Source organism: Ischnura elegans, chromosome 8 (assembly GCF_921293095.1).
Source record: "Ischnura elegans chromosome 8, ioIscEleg1.1, whole genome shotgun sequence".
Taxonomy (NCBI): Eukaryota; Metazoa; Arthropoda; class Insecta; order Odonata; family Coenagrionidae; genus Ischnura; species Ischnura elegans.
The window spans coordinates 46,853,361-46,877,139 of NC_060253.1; the positions used below are offsets into that span (position 1 = coordinate 46,853,361).

The window sequence follows — 23,779 nt, forward strand, 5'->3', positions numbered from 1 at the left end:
GCAAGTTATCATTATTTGCAGAGAAGTCACAAAAATAATCCCCAAAAAAAATCTAGAACTTTTAATTTACAGGTACATATTTGGCTTGCAGAGAGGGTAAGTTCTAAAGACTTCATCATAGGTTGTATTGGTCGTAATAGGATTTCACATATACGTACTGATATAACATTATCATCAGGCCAATATCTAGCCTTAAGCATTGCTGAGCTCACTGACATAGCTTTGCTCCTTTAACTCTCAATAGTGTGTGGCACAGCACGTGTGTCCTTGCTATTCCATTCCTATATAGAGAATTAATTGTAGGTATTTAAACTGCCCAGGGTACTTTAATTCGGAGACACTGAAGATTTTATGCAAGCATAAAGTAAAATATTTTTAGTACCGTAATCAATATAAAAAAAAATTCAAAACATTATATTCTATCATTATAAAAATGTACTTACAATTTTCTGAGCTGTTTACTTTTTCCTGCTCCCTTTCTCCGGTGGTTAGTAGTTAACCTGTGAGTGTGGAATATGTTGCTCTAAACAGGGTTCTAGGCAGAGTGGGGTGTTCCGGGACATTATCGTGTATCTCTCTGTTTTTCATACACACTTTCTTCTTCCAAACTTAAATGTTGCAGTTTGTGGGTTTAGTTGAACAAAATCCTGTCTGATCAACCGCATACATTCCATATCAGTATCGGAGGGCCGTCCTTTGCTCTGTTCTATGTTCTGTCTGTGATATTTTGCTATGATCTTGTTCACTGAGGTAGTTATGAATGCTCGGTGATCTTTATTATTACCATCCTTACAGTATAAAATGTATGTGTTTAACACAGCCGCATTATCAATATCAGAAGGTATTTTCCCTCAGCAGCTAAAGATTTGCAAAGTCTACCCCCTCTTTAAAAAAGGAGACAAAAAGGATTGTAATAACTACAGACCCATAAGTTTACTTTCAGGTTTTTCAAAGATTTTCGAAAAAGTCATGTACAATCGACTTTTAAGTTTTTTAGATAAAAATGCAAGTTTATCCAAATACCAATTTGGCTTCCGACAAAATAAGTCAACAACTGATGCTTTGTTTGAATTTCTAAATGATGCAACTGATGCTCTCGACAAAAATAACCAAACTGTGGGGTTGTTCATTGATCTCAGAAAAGCATTTGATACTGTAAACCACGACATATTGTTGAAATGCCTCTTAAATTATGGTATTACAGGAGTAGCTTATTCTTGGTTAAATTCTTACCTAACTAACAGACACCAAATTGTCCAAATTTCTTACTTGGACTCAAACACAAAATATATAAATAATTGCTCCTCTACTATGAAAGAAGTCAAATATGGTGTACCCCAAGGGTCAATCCTTGGGCCGTTATTGTTCACTTTGTATATTAACGACCTTCCTGAATATCTCCAGGAAGCAAAAACAATCTTATTCGCTGATGACACTAGTATATTGTTGCAAGCCCCAAATTCGCAAGAATTACAGATTAAGGTAAACTCTACAGTTCAAAGTATTCAAATGTGGCTAAAAAATAGTATGTTGGCAGTTAACCTAGAAAAAACTGTATGTATGAACTTAAATTGTAAATCGCCACCAACAGTGGAACTATTCAACTCTGAAATAACTTATGTAAATAATATTTCTTTCCTTGGAATCACACTAGACAAATCCTTGAAGTGGTCTAGACATGTCGAAATCTTAACCACCAAACTGTCACATATTATGTATCAACTGCGCTATTTACGATCAAGTGTTTCTTTGAGTGTTTTAAAATATGTGTACTATGCTAATTTTCAATCCTTAATCTCTTATGGCATTATTTTATGGGGTGACAGTTGCAATAGCACTGAGGTATTCACTATGCAAAAGAAAGCTGTAAGAATTATGCTAAACCTAAAATATAGAGAATCCTGTCGACCTCACTTTGAGGCACACAAAATTTTAACTCTAACATCCATTTATATTCTGAACTTAATGCTATTCATAAAAAAACGTATAAATTCTCTCCCAAAAAATTCTGACTTCCATTCACATATGACCAGAACCAAAGACTGTTTACATGTGCTACCCAGGAAAACAAAAAGGAGTAGTAATGGTCCTCTACATAAGGGTACAAAACTATATAACCTTTTACCAGAAAAATTGAGAAGTTTGTCTTCTGTAAATAATTTTAAAGTAAATCTGAAAAGATACCTGACTGGAAAGGCATTGTATAGTGTTGATGAATTTATTAACTATTGTAAAGAAAGTATGTAGTTCGATGTGTTAACCTATTAAATGAGAATTGTATACCTGTGCTTAAGGTTTTGTGCTGTGAAGTAAGTGTTGAAGTATACATGGCTGTTGTTCAGCTTTCACTATTGTGTGCTTGAAATTTGTAATGTAACTTTTTTATTTTAGGAAGATGTCTTTGTTTTTTTGAGTGAACATTATCTAAAATACCAATTATGTATTATACTTGACGAAGCCTATACCATTTACTTACTTGTATTGGTTCTTTTGGCTAATAAAACTATTATTATTATTATTAACTAAGAGGTTAAATAATTTTTTATACGACATTTGTCCTTTTTATTTCCAGCAATAAAGATTCTAAAAGCTGATCTTTAAATCTACACTGGCCATATATTTATTATATTCTATTGCACACAGAGGCTTATTTACATATTCTAGCCTGCCCTTTCAACTTTGCATTTTGTCTGAATGTTTTGTGGTCAACACTGCAACATTGCGTTTATCCTTCCTCTTCAAAGCAACCAATGTCCCTCACATTACATGACCAACGTCTCCTTTCTTTAGTTTCTTTCTGAGATTTAATGGTAAGCCTTTGTGCAACTTTTACTGTCCCAACAGCATCTGTTGTTCTCTGACGAAACCTCAGAAAAATATGAGGACCACTGTAAAGATCGTTAATTTAAACATATCCACCAGAGTCTAATAGTTTCGTATACAAACTTAGAACAGCTTTTGTTGAAAAAAGATCTGCTCTTTGTCCACAGCCCATTTATTTTTTAACCATAGTAAATTATAATATTCCGTAAATACCCTGTAGAGTCACAAAGTTCAAACAATTTTACTCCATCCCAGGGAGCTTTCATGGGAATGTTCTGTTTCGATGACAGCCTGCCTTTCAACAGTAACAATGATTCATCTACACTGATTTCCTTACCTGGTACATACACTGTTTGGAACTTATTTTTCAAATATTCACCACTTGGCAAAATTTTATTCAGTTTTGTATCCTTTTATTACAACTTCCTCAAAGATGTTATCTAGAAAATGGAGTTTCTAATAAATTTTTACCAATAAAATATATTCTGGGGCATGGTTTCTGAATTATTCCCATCGACATCAGTAAACGTAGAAATACCCTTATTTCCCCATTGTTGTGGGAACCCACTTTTAAAAGCATGATTTTTTTCTGCTTCATAATTTTTTCCTTCTCACAAGTGAGAAATAGTTATGGATAGTGGTTTGTCAGTCACTATAATTGTAATTATATCATCATCAAAAAATAACTCAAAAATATGCCAAGGGATCAATTGTACACGGAACAGAACAACTAAATCACATGCAAAAGGTAGAAGGGGGTAAGCATTGTCATTCTATTCCCAATTATTTTCTTGAAACTTTACAGAAAAATGAGATGGTATATCCTCTTCATTACTGGAATCCAGGGAATATCCAATTGATACCTCCAAAGTGATATCTGAGCATTCTGCACTCTTTTCTTCCAGAGCTTCAAGCACTTGCTCATAGGACAACTCACAAGAGCTAGAAGCCATGGTCATCTAAAGAGGGGTTCAGATATGAAATGAACCCAAGGCAGAAAAAAAAACAAAAAATAAACACCAAAGCAAACGTAGCCATGAAAAAACCCAAATCCTAAGCTTCAAATGTATGTATAAATAAGATACCAGATGCTGGCATATCTTCTAGATTCAGAGAAGCATTGAGTGACAATGCCTGGACCAACCATGCCTTCACTATCATTGCCGCAATGGAAGAGAAAGGAAATGATGAGGCAGAAGGGCACATGATAATGGACCTTTGAGGTAATCATTCCACATCCCCACACAGAACACTCGATCGCTATGAAAGCACATATAAGTCAGAGAATGAGTGGAAGGATATCTTTCATTAGCATCCAGCGTACGCTGCTCCTAGAGGAAAATGTCTTTCCTGTCATCAGCTGGAAATAATATTCAAAAAAATACAAGCACACAAACACAGACAACAAAGATGCACAGAAAAAAGCAAGCAGATATGTCTCTCATTCATACTCACTAAAAGTACATGAATGGAAGTTTGAGAAATATGAATTCATAATGAAAAATTCAGATGCCTTTGGTGTGTCACCCACGCTTGAGGCATGGTGTTCTGAGGACGCGTGGAGAGGACTACGGGCATTTAAAGTCACTCAAGAGGGTTTGAGGTACACATACTTCTAAATTACTACTACTAATAGTGATTTAATAATATAAAAAAATAAAATAAAAAACTTAAATATCCCTGTGAATTCTGACATGAAAGCACTCGAGAAAGTTGTTACGACTCAGGGAAACGGTCCACTCCAGGAAAGACACCTTGCCTTTTAAATATGAAAAACAGAAAAAGCAATTGGTAGTAAAAAGTTTTATTAACATTTTTCTTAGTAACAAAAATATTCTTGTTCACAATATAACTAAAAATATATTTATGAAGCAGAGAGATTAACTGAACACACCCCTACTCAATCCTAAGATTAGACCAAACGAAACTTATGGTGGATTCCAAGAAACTATCCAACTCTTTTTACAGTATTAACAATAGTAACTTCTGCAACATGAAGCACATGCAGAACATGAATATATGAATAAAATGTGCTTTCTAGTCGCAGTCACACACACACACACACTCATTCACAAATAACAAACCAAAGTTACATTGCAATAACATTCATTCCTTGGGATGAAATATAAGCCGCCTAGACTTAAGTCATACAAAGGAAAATGATAAAAATGCTACCCAGTAGCAGAGGGATGCAGCGATGTGGTAATTTGCAAACTTAGCATTCCACTGCCAAAGAGCACTTGTCGATGGCACAGCTGACTGACTGCTAATGAGTGTAACACATACAAGGGACAATTTCCACAAAACACAAATCAATCAGAGTAAAATGATACCCAAACACAAACTGGGAAAGGATAAAATGACAACACAACTCAAGAAAAATCTTCAAACTGAACGCTTCAACAAATTTACCAATGGATTAGATTCCCACACTAAGACCCCATGCGATGAGATTAACAGTGGAAGCATGTCATTTACAACAATTCCATTATTCGCATGAAGAGAGCGATTGATGAGGAGTCTGCAATTGTGGACTACATTCACTCTACCCTTGTCACCAGAGGATGATGAGTGAATCCATGTCTCTCACTCCTTGCGCGCGATATGTAGCAATACAGGTTGAGGGTGTGAGGCTATAACTCAAACATTTCATCTGCCTCCTGCTCCAAGCGCTGCATAGATGACCTCACCTTCTTGCCCTGAGTCAAGACGACAGGAGGCAGGGGTTCAATGCCTACCCTCTTGTCCTCCTCACTGCTCCCTCCATGATTATTGTGGTGCTTGTTGTTCACATGGTGATTGTTTGGCTTGGTGGTGTTCCGGTGGTTCTGTGCGCCCTGGTGGTTGGGGTGCAACCTCGAGTGAAGGGGTCGCCTCTTGCCCACAGGTGCAACACCCTCCTGCTCCTCCTCCCTGAAACTGACACAGACAGTGAGATGCACTGCAAAAGGTAGAAACCAAGCAAGGTACCAACTACTGGAAAACAGAAGGGATTCAAACCTGGATCTTCCCTTTTACAATCAGGTATGCTACAATTATGCCAAATCACTTTATCATGGTGAATTTAATCCCAGGAGGAAATAACTTTGTGCCAGAGCCTAAGATGGTACAAAGTTGCTCGTTACTTACAGTACTCTGAAGGCAGAGAAAACAACTCACTCAGTCCTCCTCAGAGCCATAGGACAACAAACAAGCCAAAAAACCATAAGTCACAGACAGCTGTGCAACATCAGCAAGTACAAATACAGGGCAACGCAATAATGCACAACCTAATACATAATATCTCCATGCAACAAATACGAATTTCTGGACCAGGAAATTGGCTACTTTGTTGATAGGAGGCTCGGTAGGCATACAGATATGCTTTGAGGGTTGCGTTGTAGCAGGATGAGCAGAGAAAGTAGGATGTAGGTTTAACACTTTCGCTGCGGCGGACGCACCGGTGCGTCCTGCGCAAACTATAACGCTGAGTGGAGGACGCACCGGTGCGTCCTGCTTCGGCCCGTTTTCAAATGCCCATAGAATCAGCCGAGAACGTCTTGGGCGCTCCAAATTACCTCTCGCTACTCTATTACATTCCGCACTATTCCGTATTGGCCGTCGTTTCTAGGAATCAACTGTCATTTTTTACTGTAACTACTTTTACATCTTTTTTCCATTTTTTCGTGATTTTTATGATATATTAATTTTTCTGAACTTAATCGTCTCGGAAACGGAGATAAATGGGTCTCGTATGCATCAAAAACTCTTCTAAATATTATTTATGTCAAATAAAGTTTTATATTCAGTTTATTCGAATATGTGGAAATGTATCGATATACCTGAAGATAGCAAAAATATGTGAACAGATTGGTTTGAACAATTGTCATGGTTGCTTCTTTTGAACATAATAGATATTACGTTTAGCGATGATTAATCCCTTGAAAACGTAATACGCGTAGTTGACCCAGGTTCGATGCCAGAATTTTCTACACATGTACCTTTATCGTGCATAACGCGGAAAAAGTTAGCTCTAAGAAGTTATTACCATAAGGCATATCGAGGGGCATTATGTAATCCCCTTTGATAATAATGAATTATAATCCATTGCACTCTTCTTTTATTCTTCCATATAGCAGATTGATTATGTAAACATGCCGTAATGTTGCCGAATTTTTCTGAAATATAATGAAAAATGTTGCTGAACATCACTTGTCCCACAAAACCCCGAATCACAATATTATAGACAAGTGTCTCATTATATTACGGGCCAATTGCAAAGGTTATATACTTTGTTAAACTGACAGATAGGAATATAATTACCACACTCTGCGTATACATTACAAACGAAACTGAAATCGACCACCATATCAAGATAAAATATTTTACACAGGATCCATTAGCATTGACCTTGAGAATGAAATTCAATGCCGATATGACGGAAATGTAATACCGGGAATTCCAAGACGATCACAATAATGTGTGAAAAAAAAGGGTAATATTTCGTCTCATTTCATGCGGATATCTTTTCGTCTGGCCTATAAAAACAGTGTCGTCGAGGCATGCCTTTCACTCTCATCCCTCCACGCCCTCTCGCCAAAATATCATATCAAGTAAGACGTTGCCACAGGAAAGTACTAGGTGCTTGGGGCCTTCGGAATACATTGATATGCTCGATTTTCGGAGATATCTATCCTCTGAAGTATCATCGGAGGTGTCACCTGTTACCTGAATATCTTGATTTTTTCCCATTACATTTGATGGCTGAGGAGCCAGTAGCATCAACACCTGGTTCAGCGGGAACGTTATGAAAAAAGAGATGAATATCCTTAGAGAATTTTGAAGAAAAAGACTAATTAAGAGTTGATGGATATCCTCAAGTAGTTTGATGAGGAGATGGACAGCAAGGAAGATAATGCATCCCAGGAAGGAATTCCACAGGAGTCGTTCGAAGAGAGTCAGGAAGAAAACGCCCATGCACCATCATCAAAACTGTTCCGAAAGCACTCAAATAACTTCAATTTATGGTACAAAGCTGAACTCTAAGTAACAGATATCCTTTTTTCTGGCACCTCAGGACAAAAAATTTAATGCTCCCAGCAGGAATCCTTACGACTTACGACTCATTGCCAATGATGTTTTTTGAGTTGTAATAGAAACGTATATCAATGCTGAATATGTGGTTCGAAATAATACTTCTCCAAATGCGAATAACGTCTTGGAATAAGTCTTGAGTCGAAGATAATTGGAAACTTTTTTGACCTTCTATTTCCTATGGGCTTTATTTCTCTTAGTAGATTATAATATTATTGGAAAATATCTGAAAAATATTATCTCCCTGTTTTTTCCACATACAGGTCTCGAGATAGCTTTTGCAAATATTTCTCACTATGCACTTACAATTAGATAGAAATGTGGTTGAAGGCTAACACTTGATCTATTTTACAAAATACGGCCCTTGCATGATACATTCCAAGCAAGTATGAGTGAAGTGTACTTTTTGTTTGCAATACGGTTTGGTTTTGGATTGCTTGATATATTGTGGCACCGAGGGTAAAAAAGTGGGGGGAGCAGGGAACGCAGAGAAAGTGACTCATAAATTGTTGGCAAATTTTAAAAATAAGGGGCATGTGTACAGGGATAATTTTACGACAGTGTGAGCCTTTTCCATTGTCTGCAAAAACATACTGTAAGTACAGAGAAAACATACTGTACAGTCATTCTGCTAATGAAAAGGAAAAATAACCCGGATATATTTAAAAAAAATTAGAGAAGGGTGAATTTGCGGCTTGCTACGATATAATGGGGGGTGCGTTTTGAAATGGGGGGATAAAAGAGATGTGAAGATGATTTCGTCTGAGTATGGACACGATTCTGCGGGCAGGCGGGAAAGGGTTTCAACTTAGCCCAGTATGGTGGACGCTTACAATAAACATATTGGAGGCAAAGACAAGACCGATAAATTGTTGTCATATTGTCTTTGCGAATCAAAAATTCTCCGTAGGTACCTAAAGTTGAGAATATACTTTATTCAGATAATAATGATTCATTCTTTCATTCTATACCAAAGATTTAGTGGGAAACGTGTAAATTTGTTAGAATACCGCGATGAATCAATAAACTCATTGCTAAATGTCCAACCTGAGGTAATGCCTTCAATGAGTTCCCCTAAACATGTTCACTCACCACATAATTTGGAAATGAAAAAAAAGGAAGAAAGAAGTGCAGAGTAAGTGCCAAAAACAGAGTGAGAAAATATGTTAGCACTTACGATCCAGATTGCCCATAAAAAACGGTTTTATGCTTAAGGATATTTTCTTAGGTCTTATATTTATTGCTGACTTAAATAGCACTCTTCATTCTAGTGTTTTTTCAGTATGATTCTTGAAAGTTATCCCAAAACCACGAGTAAATTATGTATCTGTAATTATTTACGAGAAAAATATTATTTAATTAAAAATAAATAAAATTTTATAATTTTCGAATACTCCAAATTTTTAAATATATCTATTTATTTGCAAAATAAGTTGAAATATATGAACGTTAGATTAGAATTAAGGGAGATAAAAATATTTGTATAGCGGGTTGCATAACGATGTGACACGGGTTGCATAGCTTTGACAATGCTGTGAGCGGCAGACGCACCGGTGCGTCCTTCGTTTTATTTGTTTAAAACAATCATAGGATTTTTATTATTATTTTTTACGGTATCCATAGAGACATATCTACTTGGTTATGCAGAAAAACCACTGCCGCTCACAGCGATATTTTTCATCAAAATGGCCAGCAGTGAAAGTGTTAAGATGTGAGCCGCAAATATAGGGGCTGCAGTGGACCCCTGATAACACTTTTTTTCTAGGAGCGAGAAAATCTTGACTGCGGTACTAATTTCATAACTTGTGAAGGCCCTCACAGGAAGTACACGACTGACTACCCACTGAGAATTACCAATTCCAGACCACTTCCCAATGACCTAGAGAGCTGTAATTTTGCCTGAAGGTGGGGGACTAAAAATAAAAGGAAATTAATTATGGAACCCTGACTTTCCACAACCTTTCCCTTGAATAAAATTCAAAATGGTGCATATTCTGGTTTTTCCATGTACAGCTCAAGCTGATGGCATTCGATGCCTCAAGCACTCAGGGGGTCTAACCCTATGTAAATTATTTGCATATTTCAATCAATCAACAACCACAGGAGCACAGGATTTTGGAGTGGAAAGTGGTCTGAGTATTGGACAGAATACCAATAGCCACTGATTAGATTCTACAAACATGCAGATTTTTCACTTTGTGTACAAGTAAATATTACAATTACTAATGTGACAGAAATAGCATTATAATGTGAATGGACTGAGAGGAAACCTACTCCTCATATGGTAGGAAGTCCTGAAATATGGGTGAGTCTGCCGTTTCACATGTAACATTAAAATATTGGGGATTTCATACCATAAAAGAAAAAGAAAGTTACCACTCGTCGTATAAAAAATGTCAGTCCTTTACGAGTACTCCCTTTTTTGTCATTAGAAGTTGAAAAAGTGGTGTTTTTCAACAAAGAGTTAGTGGGATAACGGCTTTCTGTAACTATATCAATGACTATGTCTGAAATTGCTCCTAACAACATACTTTTCTATGGTCAACAGCACATTAAACGTAGGTGGTTATATCATGTTAAATGAGGTTGCACATGAAAATGTTGCTCATGAATGAAATTTGTCAAATCGGCTATTTTTAATATTCATAGAACAAATCTTTCACATGATTTTTGAAAACTAAAGCTATGTGATTATAGCATATAAATTTTTATTACCATAGCTTGCTTATGTTTGTTTATATAATAATTCCAAAATTAGGTATAATGTGAACAAAAGGCAGAATTTTCTTCAGTGACTGGGTACATACAAATACTCATAGCTTAAGAAGTACACCCATGTCTCGTATAGCGCAATTTTGATATAGTGCAAATTCGTTCCTCGGGAAAACATTGCAACGCAGTGTAGCCTAATCAAATATCTTAAACGCTCTCGTGATAAAACGTGAACTTGCGCTAAGTACAAACGAAATTTCTATCATTTTACGCATATTAATATTATTACTTGCCTCAAATCTTCTTTTTTGTTTATGTATTAATTAGAGATGTGCGAATAGTATCCGCGAATACTCGAATACCTCGAATATTAGAAAGTATTCGATATTCGAGGTTTCGAATAGTTATGCGAAAAGTACCGCCTCGAATACCTCGAATACTTTGAATTTCGCGTCATACACTGTCACTCGCACATCGTTGGTAGTTGACTCGGAAAAATGAGAACTCTAGTCATTTAGTGCTCGCAGCGCCGTTTTACGCAAGTTGACGAATTACATCAAATTCGTGGATTTTAGCGGTGAAAATAGTTCGACGAGGGGAACCGAAAATGGTCGGGTGAAAAAATCCGAAAATCTCCGATTCCCCCCCACCAGGAGAACCTCAGTGCCTTGGGATAGCAACCTTAGGGCATTTCCCACGATCCGCTATCCCCCTCCATTCAGGACTCGCCTCACCCACTCTGAAGCTTTCCTCTTCTCCAAAATCAAAAGGTCTCAGCTCGCGCAGGGATCGCATTAAGAAGACCCCTGCTTCGAAAAAAAGATCGAGTTACGAGAACAATAAAAACGTGTTTCACGCCCTCCCCCCTTTCCTCACCCACAGACCTTTTTCTGGCTACCTGCTTCGAAGTTCCCCATTTCTGGAAGTCAACTGCTTTGTGACTACCGTGGGATACTTACATTAGCGCATTTCCCAAGATCCGGTATCCCTCTCCATTCGGCACTAGCTTTCTAAGGCTTTCCTCTTCTTCGAAATAAAAAAAAAGGTCACAACTCGCGCAGGGATCATATTACGAAGACCTTAGCTTCGAAAAAATATCCAAGTTACTCGAGAACAATAGAATCGTGTTTCGGGCCCTCCCTTTTCTCCCCCACTGACCTTTTTTTTCCTAACAGCATCGAAGTTCCCCATTTCTGTGGAGGTCAACCGCTGCATGAGTCATCTATTAGCACAAAAGGTGTCGAAGAATGACTTTCGTCAATTGATGTTACACCTTTGTTGGATTGAAATATTAGTAATGTGCGCGTAATTTCAAAAAGAATAAGACCAAACACGACGTATTTCTGAGTTTATTTAAGCATTTTACGCAACGAAATAAATGTCAAAATACGACGGAGACTTAGCATTCTGGCGAAACTCGATATGAGCAGCAGAGCTTCTCGGAAGTTGACGCGGTATTTTTTTCCGAAAACATATATCAAGTTACAATTTATGAGTGGTGCTATAAATCTTTATTGTTACAGTCCCAGACAAAGGGATATTTTCTCAGAATATTTGGTTTCTCCCTGATAGCAATTCCAATTCATCTTCTTATCTCGTGAGAACTCCCAAAGATGGACTGAAAATAATTCAAGAAAATCCGGTGGAATAGAGCTTGTATTTTGCAAAATGCCTCAGATTGTCAGCTAGCACTTGGCAGCAGGAGTGGGGGTAAAGCGATGTTAGTTGAATTAATGATATGCCCAATTGTTTCCATAAAATTAAAATATTCATTAATCAGCTAAATTCCTGTTCGAATCATTTAAAGGAAATCAAAATTACTCCCCAAAATCTTGTGTTGCCTGCTGCATAGGCAACCGAGTCAAACATTCCAGCATTCATCATTTAGTATTCGAGGTATTCGAAATTCGAGGTATTCGAATATTCGAGCAATGATTTAATATTCGAATTCGATATTCGAATTCGAGAAATCTGCTATTCGACCCATCTCTAGTATTAATCGAAATCCATTCCTGTGCAATGGCCAAAAGTATTACTCGTCATTGGGTCTAGATAGCCGGCCTACCGGAGTAATTTATCTCGTCTCCTTAACAGAATGACTTAATTTAGATCATTAATTAAGCGTGGGGCTAGTGGAAATGAGTTTTTTTTAAGAAATACTGGTTGAGACGTAATTTTGGCCGTCATAGGTTATCGGGCGATTGACTTCCAGGTAGAGGGGCTACGCTAAAGCCTTCAACGTCATCGGTATTCACGGGGGAGAAATGGAGCGGTGGCCGAGTGGTGCATGAATAGCATCAACATATAAGAGGGTCCACTATAGAGTCTCAAACACAATAGCTTCGTTCCCTCCCCGCAGTCGTAGGCCCTCTGCGTCTCAAGAATACAGTCGAGCAGTAGAAGGTGATTTTGATAGAGCCATGCAGAGTAAGGACCAAGAGAAAATGGCAAAAAATAGGAATGCGGGTAGAAAAATCAAGAAGTTATCAAGAAAAACCATTAACCTAGAAGAGAAATTGAAAGAGGTCATTTGCTTTGAAAATGGAGAACGTCAAAGCGGTATTGCGCGGAAGTTTAAATGCACGATGCCTTATTCTGAATAAAGACGAAGTTAAAACATCAGTGACCTCAGCCGCACCAACTTCAACCAAGCGGTCTACACATACGGAAAGTTCATAGTGAATCAGTACAAAAAGACGAAAGTGGTAATCGCTCCGAGACATTTAGTGAAAGCTCCGGTTGGTTCCAAAATTTAAACGGCAAGCAGGTATTTTCAGTGCGGCGATATCAGGTGAATCTGCAAGTGTTGATAGCGCAGTCATCACAACATTTTCTGATGAACTCCAAGCTGTGATTGAAAGTGGTTCCTTTCCCCCTCAACTAGTTTTTAGTGTTGACGAGACGATATTCTTTTGGAAAAGAATGCATTCTCGTTCATTCATTTTCAGGGAAAGAAAACCTGGGTCAGGTTTCAAGGCATTTAAAGACTGTTTCACGTAGCTGCTAATGACTCGGAGGACTTCAAATTAAAATGATTTATCAATTATAAACTCCGCTAGCTATGAAATGGCCTTAGTAAGTAGCATTTGCCTGTCATTTCGATGAGCGACAAAAGGGCCTGGGTGACACAATAGTTGTTTTTAGACTGGTTTGAAAAATCGACAACTGCCGGCAATGCATTACGAACCCCTGAGATAGCAGATGTTAGCCCACCCACACGACAGGAGGGAATTTCAAAAGCACGTAAGAATTTTTTTTAACGTGAATAAAAGTCTTCAAATGCGTGCATACTATCTTTAAAGATGTTTTAAACTATAAACATTTTTATAAATAATGTTTTCTAAGGCTATTTATGGGAATATATATGTTTAAGAGGAAATTCAATACCCAAGACCTATGGTACCAGGAACGCATCCCTATCTTCCCAATGTTAAAACGCTCTCGTATAACGCAAATTCGTATAGCGCTAAGACCCCAAGGAACGCATCCCTTGCGCTATACGAGACATGGGTGTACTGCTTTTTTGGCCAAAATGGTTTGGATTTATATTAACTAAGGTTGTAACTACAAAGTGGGAAAAAATTATAAATTTATGAGATGGTTTCAGGGTTTATACTGCAATAATTGCTGGTTGATCATCTAATTGATTTTTATGCTTTATTAGGAGGACTTTGTGCCGTTGTTCAAACAATTTCTTATGAAATAAGATTAGCTTTAATTTTAATGTCTTTCATCTTTTTCAACCTTATGCCTCTTAGGGATTAGAAGAGTACTCAAGCACAAAGAAAGGATATGAAGAGGAGTCTTAAATTTTTATCAATTCACGAATAAAATTAGTTTCCAGACAATGGTACCACCTGCAACAGGCAAAAGCGAGAGAAAAAATAAAAAAGACGAGAAGCAGCAATGAATGCTACAAAGTGAAACGATGAAGCATTTCAAACAACTCACTTGCTAGACACTTGAATTTTCTTCACCATGTTCTTTGTGTGGGCTATTGAGTTATCAATCTCTCCCAGAAACTGCAGCACAGACTTCTCGTCCTCTGTTCTCTGGGCAGACACATTCTCCTGCGACTCGGAAGCCACACATTCGCGCATGATAGGTGACGTAGCTGGGTCCTGGCTGGCTGACGCCAGGAATTCGAAAGAGGACAGTGGACTGGCAAGAGCAGCCTCAAGCTCAGGCGTAGAGAGCTCTCGTTGATGGTCAGGTGTGGGGATCAGCAGGTTCTCACGAAGAAATAGACTGTCCGAGGCCCACAGTCGGTTTATGCGCCTTATCTGCTCCATCTGTAACAAAGAAATCAACGTGTATAACAATTAGGATGATGGGAGTTACAAAAAAGACCTCCAGAAGCATTCCTATTGCTGAGAACAGAGGCACTCTTCTAGAAAGGGATCAACTGAATCACAAGACCTATATCCTCTGTATCAACCATTGAGGATGGGATTCCATAGTCCACGGTTGCATCCTAGGCATATGATTAACTCTACATATTATGATACAAGTTATGTTAATTCCACACCTTATGGTGCTAATTATTACATTAGGGCTCACAATCCCCAAAATACGAGCCAGGCTTTCCGGAAATAAATGGGTTAACTCCCCCATTGATGACGCTTCAGTTTTATACCATTCTGATGAACATGGATCATGCAACTACAGACATTCAAATGCATCCTTTCTCAAGCTAGAGCCAGCAGCAAAAATCCATTTCAGCTATTTAGGATCCCTCAAATATCAACCTAGGCCAGGCAACACAACCAATTCTCTGTCATGTTAAATTTTTTCCACAGCATCTTTTTGGACAGACTCTTTGGGTGCAGTCCCCAACTCATCAGGGGTTGGTCAGCAGAGAAGAGTGCTTGTGGATTCTTGAGCTACCCTGATCCTACACCACACCACACCATTAAAACACATGGCTAGGAAGGCAAAAACAATTTATGAAGGACGCAGTAATGAGAGAAAAAAAATGTAGGCCAAAAAATTCATTACCAGATAAGGGTGAGGGAATCAGCTATTACTCATCAGCATTTGGTATCAGATACGCTAAAGTGATGTGGCAGTTAAAATGTGCAATAGAAACTACTGACAAGGGGAGACGTACCTTGCTCCGCCTTTTTCAATGCCGTATTTTTTATGGCATTCGGAATGGCAAACATCTCTGAACTGAAAGTGGTTCCATTGAATGGGCCTTAGTTTGGCTGTAAATAATTATATAATTTTAGAGTGGTATTTTTAACAAACGCTATATAATCCCAAAATAACGCATCTCCATACAGATGGGTTGGTTCTCACCCGGGGAGGGCTTCATCACAACAGTATATTTTGTAGTCTTCATTTCGATCATGCAGCGACAAGTATTTCACTAGTTTTAATTGCAACAGACATAGGTGTGAGAATTTTTTAAAATGTATTTAAGCAGTGACATTATGGATGTGGACTACACTACCACGGGTTAGTGTATGCTAAAATGCTAATTTTTTGTATTACTTATACTGATCTACTTCCAAATTAAAAATGAAAAACTTTTCTTGCGAAAGCACATGCCACTAAGACTCGTGGCGAGCAGCAATGTACGTGCAGATGTAATAAATAAGAACACAAAACAAATATAAATTGCCATATCTCTCAAGCACTTGTAATTCACATTACTCCAAAGTTTACTTCAAGTATCTACATGCTAAAAGAGCCATTCCAAAACATTAGTTCAATTAACAAAGAGGATAGAATAGAGGTTGATTATATAAAATCAACAATTTCGCCAAATGTGTCTTGTTCTCGCTGCTTCCCATCTTCCGCAGCCCTCCAGCATAACAACAAGAGGACCACCTACAAATGCAATTTCTTTGAAAAAAAGCCACTGTCACTGCCCACCGTTTATCTTTCTGCATATTTTTGAGGATGGTAGCAAGTGTAGTCTTCATATCACCGCATCCAAAATGACACTGCTTAAATACCTAATCGCCGTTATGATGATAAAAAATTTTCTCACACCTATCTTTACTGCAATTAAAATTAGTGAAATACTTGTCACCGCATGATCAAAATGAAGACTACAAAATGTACTGCCGTGACGAGGCCTCGAACCCTGACACCCCAGGTGAGAGCCAGAGATGCTTACCTCTAGACTAACCAACCCATCTGTATGGGGATGCATTACTTTTGCATTATATAGCGCTTGTTAAAAATACTGCTCGAAAATTATTTAATTACAGCCTAACTAAGGCCCATTCAATGGAACCACTATCAGTTCAGAGATGTGTTCGCCATTCCGAATGCTATAAAAAATACGGCATTGAAAAAGGCGGAGCAAGTTAAGTGGTCTCCCCTTGTTAGAGAGACATTGGGCTGGATTGTTGAACAGAGGGCAAGAGCCAAAACAGAAAATGATGAATGGCCTCCCTTTACTTATGATGATATGATAATAATGCCTGGTGAAAATGACTCAAGAACAAAAAAAAATATCTACATGGCAATTTGCCTCATAGAGCTGTAAGTACTGAAATGGAGAAACATAATTAACTTAAGGTAATTAGTATTTCATAAGTATTAACAATATATTTAGGATTTCATATATATTTAGGGTTCATGTATTTTTCTTAACGGGTAAAAAACAACCAGCACATAATAAGGTTTAATTTTTGCACTGATTATGTACTAGATTTATGTTATGAATATTTACTCCTTCTTAACTAGCCGAATTTTAACTCAGTATGGCATGTTTGAGAATGAAGATGCTTTGACAAAGATAACAGATAGGTCAAGGCTTAAGGGTCATTCCATGTCAGTTCATACAGGCATCAAACCCACTGACTCAGATTTTGACTTGACTTTGTATTTTTCATCATAGTGAACCTTAGTTCTTAATCTTGGTGAATTACTTAGTTCTAGCGCTTTACTTAAAATTATCAGTGGTGGGATAGAATTACAAATCTATATTAAATTTAAATATGAAATAGCTCTTTAAGAGATGGAAAACTGGACAAGATCCAACATCTCCAGCTACTTGACCGTATTAATTCATGCATAGGCATTATAAAGTTAATGAGATTGTGACTGTGGATTTTAAATATATTTTGATGCAACATGAAATTTCACTAAATACGTTAGACATGAGGGAATTGAAAATTTTCAATACCATAGTGGATTACTAAGAGGAGGAAATTTTTAAAATTCTTTCTTTAATAATCCAACCCTCACAACACACATTTGGATATACATATGCATATTTGTCACATTTAACATCTAAAATACATGCGTATTATTCAATGTATTTCCTCTTTAATCATACATTAAAAAGTGGCATGTCTTACATGATAAATACATATTGTATTTTTTTTATTTGGATACATATGGTCCAAAATACACAAAAAATACTTATGTATATTTCCTGTAATTTTGGGAGGTAGATTACTGTGGAGCCTAATGAAATGTTCATAAACACATTTTCCACAAATAATTATTTTCACTGCAAACGCCAGATTTCTTTATTTCAGTGATCGTTCATCCATTTGAAGTTATACCCAGAAAGTTTAAAAACAAATCATATACAGGTCAAAGTGAGCAAGAGTGAAGATGGTGGCCATATTTATGTTAATTTGTAATACATGTGAAATACAGACATATTACATATGTAAATTACAGTCTCCATCCGCAAAATATACTAATTGAAAAATGGTTCAAAACAAATGAAAAAAAAAACAAAATATAGTTCCAATACATAGCAAAAACAAAAGTGAAATTAAATTTTCAAACTAAATTTTAAGATAACTGTTATAACAAGACAAATTAAACTATCAACTTCATGGCTCTAAGCATGGCAAGTGAATGAAACAGTTGTATCGCTGTAATCATTATGGTATACCCAGCTCTTTTGGCATCTGAACTGCAACTACAAGGAAGTGCAATTGGAGGAACTCCGTCATCTATCCTTATAACTAAAAGAAAATCCGTACCACCCGTACTTAACTAGCAACTTATTTATCATTATTTTACGATTTTATAAAATATGTAAGGTAAGGTGCGGTAAGTGCGACCCCTAAATAGCATACATCAACTTTAACTAGCTTAGGAAAATTTTCTAGGCTAGCTAAAAACAGGAGATTCAATGTATAATATATATGTGAATCACTGAAAATGATAATTAGATTAAAAATCCTCTCTCTGTAAAGTGGTAACTTTTATAAATTTTTACTTACAATCTTGTAGAGGGATCACACTTACCCCGTACATGGGGCAAGTGCGTCCCATGGCTGATGTGCAATATATTTATACATTACGTGGCACATGGGGTAAGTGCGATTTGCCCAGAAATTCAGCTGTACATTTCTTTTAAAGTACCAAATTATGTTTAACCATTCTTGAGAAATCAACTTTTATCTTAGGTAATGTAAGTAGATTTTTTTTTTCGCGTTTTTTGGTTAATTATGGCACAGTATGGAATTGTTGTTAAATGTGTTTTTTTAATGATAGTAACAGTATGTTACACATTAATACAAAAGTGTATTTAAAATATCTAGTGTGCATAAAAGCTGAATAAATTAAAAATAATAAAAAAATTATAAATCTTGCATATGACAACAAATCTGAATACAAACAAGATTGTAATGAACAAAGAATTTCTTCTCTAACGTAACTTAAATTATTAATATAAAAAAGCAAAATGAAGACAAACTCATGGTCTTCAACCAATTGAACATTGAATATTTATTTGTTTATTTTAAGTTTTCCCCTGAAAAAGATAGGCAAAACGTTAACTTTCCTCAACGGCCGACAGAGGGCTTCGGTAATATTTTATAACATCTTCCCTAGGTATTTCGCTGGAATCCTCATTCCGTGGACAGGTGAAACTTATTTCAGTTCCAAAAAATGTCCTCAAAAAGGGATACCACGGGATCACCTTATTCATTAATCTCCAGAATTTTCCTTACATAGTGAGCAACTGACTTTTTGCTGCTGAATCTAGCCAGAATCCAATCTCCACTTTGAATGTTAGTCACCGAATTTGTTAAACTTTTTCGACTCATGCTATCTTGTTTCAGGCATTAATACCATGTCATCTACATCCTCTTCGTCAGAAGACATGATATCCAATGCCCTATCATAATCAATCAACAAACTGAAGTCAGCTATCTTTATCAGATAAACCTTCAAAATAAAAGCCGATGAGAGGACTCTAATTAAAAGACCTAGTTTTATAAACTTTGGTGTTTTGTAACATTTATTTAAGAAAGTTTAACGCAAGAACTGCCAGACAGAAACTAAAAGTTTAACGCAAGAACTGTTAGACAGAAACTAAAAATTCAATCCATACTTCAACCTCGTAGCCTGGGGTAAGTGCGACAGGGGGTCGCACTTACCCCAAGCAACGGGGTCGCACCTTCCCCGGAAGGTAGGAATGAATGGTTACGATGGGGAAAGTGCCACCCCCCATCTAAACTAAATATAATGACCCGAGTTCCTAAATTTAAAGTAAAGCAAGGAAAATCAATCCATGAAGAAGAGAAAACAAGATATAGTTCTTGCCTAACACCTCCGATGCGTTGATTCTGAGGGAACTGCGGTGTAGCCTCTCCTTACAACCAACTAAGACTACGAGATGAACGGACGGGTATATTTCCTAAGCATGTGGAACGAGAAATTAAGGGATAAGTATTACAAAGTCGTTGGCTCTGGTTTCATGTGGAATATGTTGCACGACCGCCGCCTGCTTCGAGAACGGAAATACGATTTTCCTGAAGGGGGGGGTCGCACTTACCCCGAAGTCGCACTTACCCCACCTCACCTTAATGGTATATTTCATATAGTATTGTAATTCTCGCTAACCGGTGCATGTGCATTGTGTACTCAACTCAATGCTGTGCTCCAGTTTTGCTGGATATATGCTTCCATCCTGCATCTTATGCTAAAGTAGAAGGAAGCTCCAACAGTTTCCTGCTACTGGATAATCAAGGTAAGGCATGATTTCTCCTTTTTCTGTGGGTTAAATTAATTATAGTAGTGTGAACCACGCACACAGTCCTCCATTGTGATTGAAGAGAGTATTCTTGTGTGCATGTTCTTCAATATTTTGACCAAAGATGTGCTACTATACGATTCAAATCATCTATTTATAAGTTATTCGCCAAAATTACATCACAACAGGGTGGTTTTCTATTATTTTTTTATCGCCTAAATCGAAAGATTATTACTCCTGGAGTACGAATTTCACGCTCTTAGATTTTTGAATGACAATATCTATTTTTCGTGATTAAATGAAAAGTGAAAATTTTCAAGCGAGCGAAAACGCGACGGTTATGTAGAAATGCTGGGAAAACTCCGTGTGATGTATTTCTGTTTCCAGCTGTTGCCCATTGAGGTGACGTTGGGGCGAGGCTTTTAGCGCTGATAGGACGCAGGCTGCTAGCAGGTAGCGCTTGGCTTAAATAAGGATTATTAATACGCTATCAAACGAAGGAAACTTTACGACCTAAGGCAGTTTTAATATGTGATTATTAAGACATGTTTCCCTGAGCTCTTTGCATCTTGCATGCATTGGTAATCTCAGACAATGTAAAACTCCTATCTACTCGTACAGAAACTAGGTCTCTGTGATGTCATGTGGAGTGGAATCGCATGGGCGCCAATCTGGCCTTTTTCAAATGAGGTTAAAATTGACCGTTGCCATTCGTCTAAACCAGTATTTCTAAAACCAAATACATAATTTGTACATTATGAATACACTAATGGTGGGTAAGGAATTGCAATCAATGGCTTTCGTTTTCTTTGATGAAGGAAACAAACCTATTGTGGTTCTGCAATGTTTGGCATTACGGACAGCCCCGCAAGTTCTAGTTTCCATACATTTATTCCTCCATTTGATCAATTCTACGGGTGTCTCATTTCTGAAAATGTTCATTTAACACATTTTTTCACAGCGCATTTGAACAGAATAAATTTGCTCTGAATTTAAAACATAAATGGTGTAAATTTTAAATTTTGCATAGATGCACCTTATAATGAATACGTATATTATGTGGATGTGGGCCAGAAAATCAATATTTATAATTCATGTACCAGGGCCTGTAGATACATATGTATATTTCATATATGGGTATTCAGATTTCCAATTTTTAATACGCACATATAAATACACCGTGGGGGACTTTTGAAGCACTTATGCATGAAACATACGGATGTAATACGATCATATTCCATCTTATACATATGTAATTGGTCACGTATATTTTGTGTATCATTGATGTAATACAAATGCTATGTTGTCTGGGAATTACGTTTCATGAGAATGGGATAAAAATAAGCATACAATTTATTTTTCTCTGGATGTACAACTGCCTATGCAGACCACAGTAATTGAAAACGGCAGTTTCACTCAAACGTCAAATAGTTTTGAACAAACTATTAGTATAGTAATGATAGCCTAGAAAAATTACACATTGTTTCATGACTACTTACATGAAATGATGAATAATTGGTCAAAATCTGAGTTAGTGTATATCATGCAAGCATAAACTAACATGGATTGACACTTAATTTTAGGTGACTTGTTGCATAAATAGAGCTTAACTCAGTGATCACATACAAGGGAATGCTCAAGAATTATCTCAGGATATATTATCCAATTGGCTGCAGCGGAAAGTAAATAAATCCTGACAAAGTTTGACGAATAGGTGGTTCTGAAGTTCAAAATAAAGATGAGGTTATATGAAAGGGCACTTCATGATTACCAAAGAAAATACGAAGAAAGAAGCTGACAGGTTGGCGAGAACAGGACATTTTAGAAACTGCAACAATGATACACGACAATTGTTTTGCATGTGAAATTGACAAGCAATTATGAAATCCATATTTGAGAGAAGTTGGTAGATCACGATATTTGGCAGAGAAGGGAAAACTATACTTCGAAAAATAGCTTCACCAAGTTAAATAATACAATAACCACTACGGCGTTCCTTACGAGGCCAGCGCTTCTCATTAAGCTGATATTGGAATTTTCGATAGTCCTTGAAATCTACAAAATTAAACTAATTGCACATAAGGTTGAAACAAGTAGCAGCTATTAAGCTGAGTAAAATATCAGGTGATGCTTCAGGAGCTGTTTTAGGAAATGCATTAACAACGCAATTAAACTTGCTGTAGGTACATAGATGGTTGTAGATCTACAACCTCCGCACTTTCGATTATCTAATAATTTAACAGGCATTTAAGATTGCATCCACAATATATGAAAATTTTTGGTGCCTAGCATATATGGTCTCGCTCTTGGTATTTGGAAGCCTAAGTGATCTATGATGAAATAAGGACACCATAATCAACCTCCTCCTGACTGAAAAAAAGCATTTGATGCACAAATATACCATGAAATCACGTGCAGTAACACCCAATAATACTGGAAAAATCGATAATATAAAGAACCACTCAAACAGACGGAATATTTCCACTGACATGACCCCTTTAAATGACAATCGCTCAAGGGGTATTCACATAACATCAAATTATCAAAACAAGAACGAGAGAGGGGGGCCGTTTCAGTTCCACCGAGATAAAGCAGTAAAAAATTTCCATCGTAAGAAACAATTTCTAACTACTCACCGTGACACCATATTTCAGAGCAATTCCTTGTAAGGTATCAGATTTGCTCACTGTGTGCTTTATGAGCTTTTCTTGAGTCTTCATATGGTTGCAAGTGCTCCCATACTTCTTCAACGATTTAGCGAAACCACCAATGTAGCGTTTCTCATCTTTTCCACCGTCGGCCATAACTAATACAAATAGATTTTAATACACAAAATATGTGTAGAGCAAATCTGATAGACTTAAGTATCCCATGCGAGAGAGCTTTCTTGCACCATTCTAATAGCAGTATCTACAGAACTGTCAAACGCAAATTACAGAATCAACGAAACACCAACCACCACATCGGTCATCAGCGTCACAAATGGTCACAAAAGATCAACATGGATCACCAGACGATTGGACTGATAGTGCCTCGTTCAGAGCGCAGTGAGTATCGCTGGTATCGCCAAGGAATATATCCAGCTAGTATCGCAGTATCGCTTAAAAATATTACCAACATAAAATATTCATTGTTTGATCAAAAAGGATCACTCAAAGGGCCAAATCGTGGTGATGGCATCGAAGTTATTTCTGACTCATTTATGGAAAA

At 37.1% G+C, this 23,779-nt stretch overlaps 1 protein-coding gene across 1 annotated transcript; it reads right to left on the minus strand.

Annotated features, from left to right (window-relative positions):
* Positions 1-4,886: 4,886 nt before the first annotated feature.
* Positions 4,887-23,703, minus strand: LOC124164354 (lysM and putative peptidoglycan-binding domain-containing protein 2). The gene is made up of 3 exons (XM_046541641.1): positions 23,206-23,703; positions 14,560-14,900; positions 4,887-5,742 (listed from the first exon to the last, which is right to left on the minus strand). Exons 1-3 carry the CDS (start codon positions 23,371-23,373, stop codon positions 5,457-5,459), a joined length of 795 nt encoding a protein of 264 aa, XP_046397597.1. The 5' UTR covers positions 23,374-23,703; the 3' UTR covers positions 4,887-5,456.
* Between the last annotated feature and the right edge of the window lie 76 nt (positions 23,704-23,779).

Coding starts and splice junctions, on each gene's coding strand:
- LOC124164354 (XM_046541641.1), bottom strand. CDS start 23,373: ATGGCCGACGGTGGAAAAGATGAGAAACGCTACATTGGTGGTTTCGCT. Junction 14,901..23,205: donor CTCTGAAATATGGTGTCACG/GTGAGTAGTTAG, acceptor TCTTTGTTACAG/ATGGAGCAGATAAGGCGCAT. Junction 5,743..14,559: donor AAAATTCAAGTGTCTAGCAA/GTGAGTTGTTTG, acceptor TGTCTGTGTCAG/TTTCAGGGAGGAGGAGCAGG.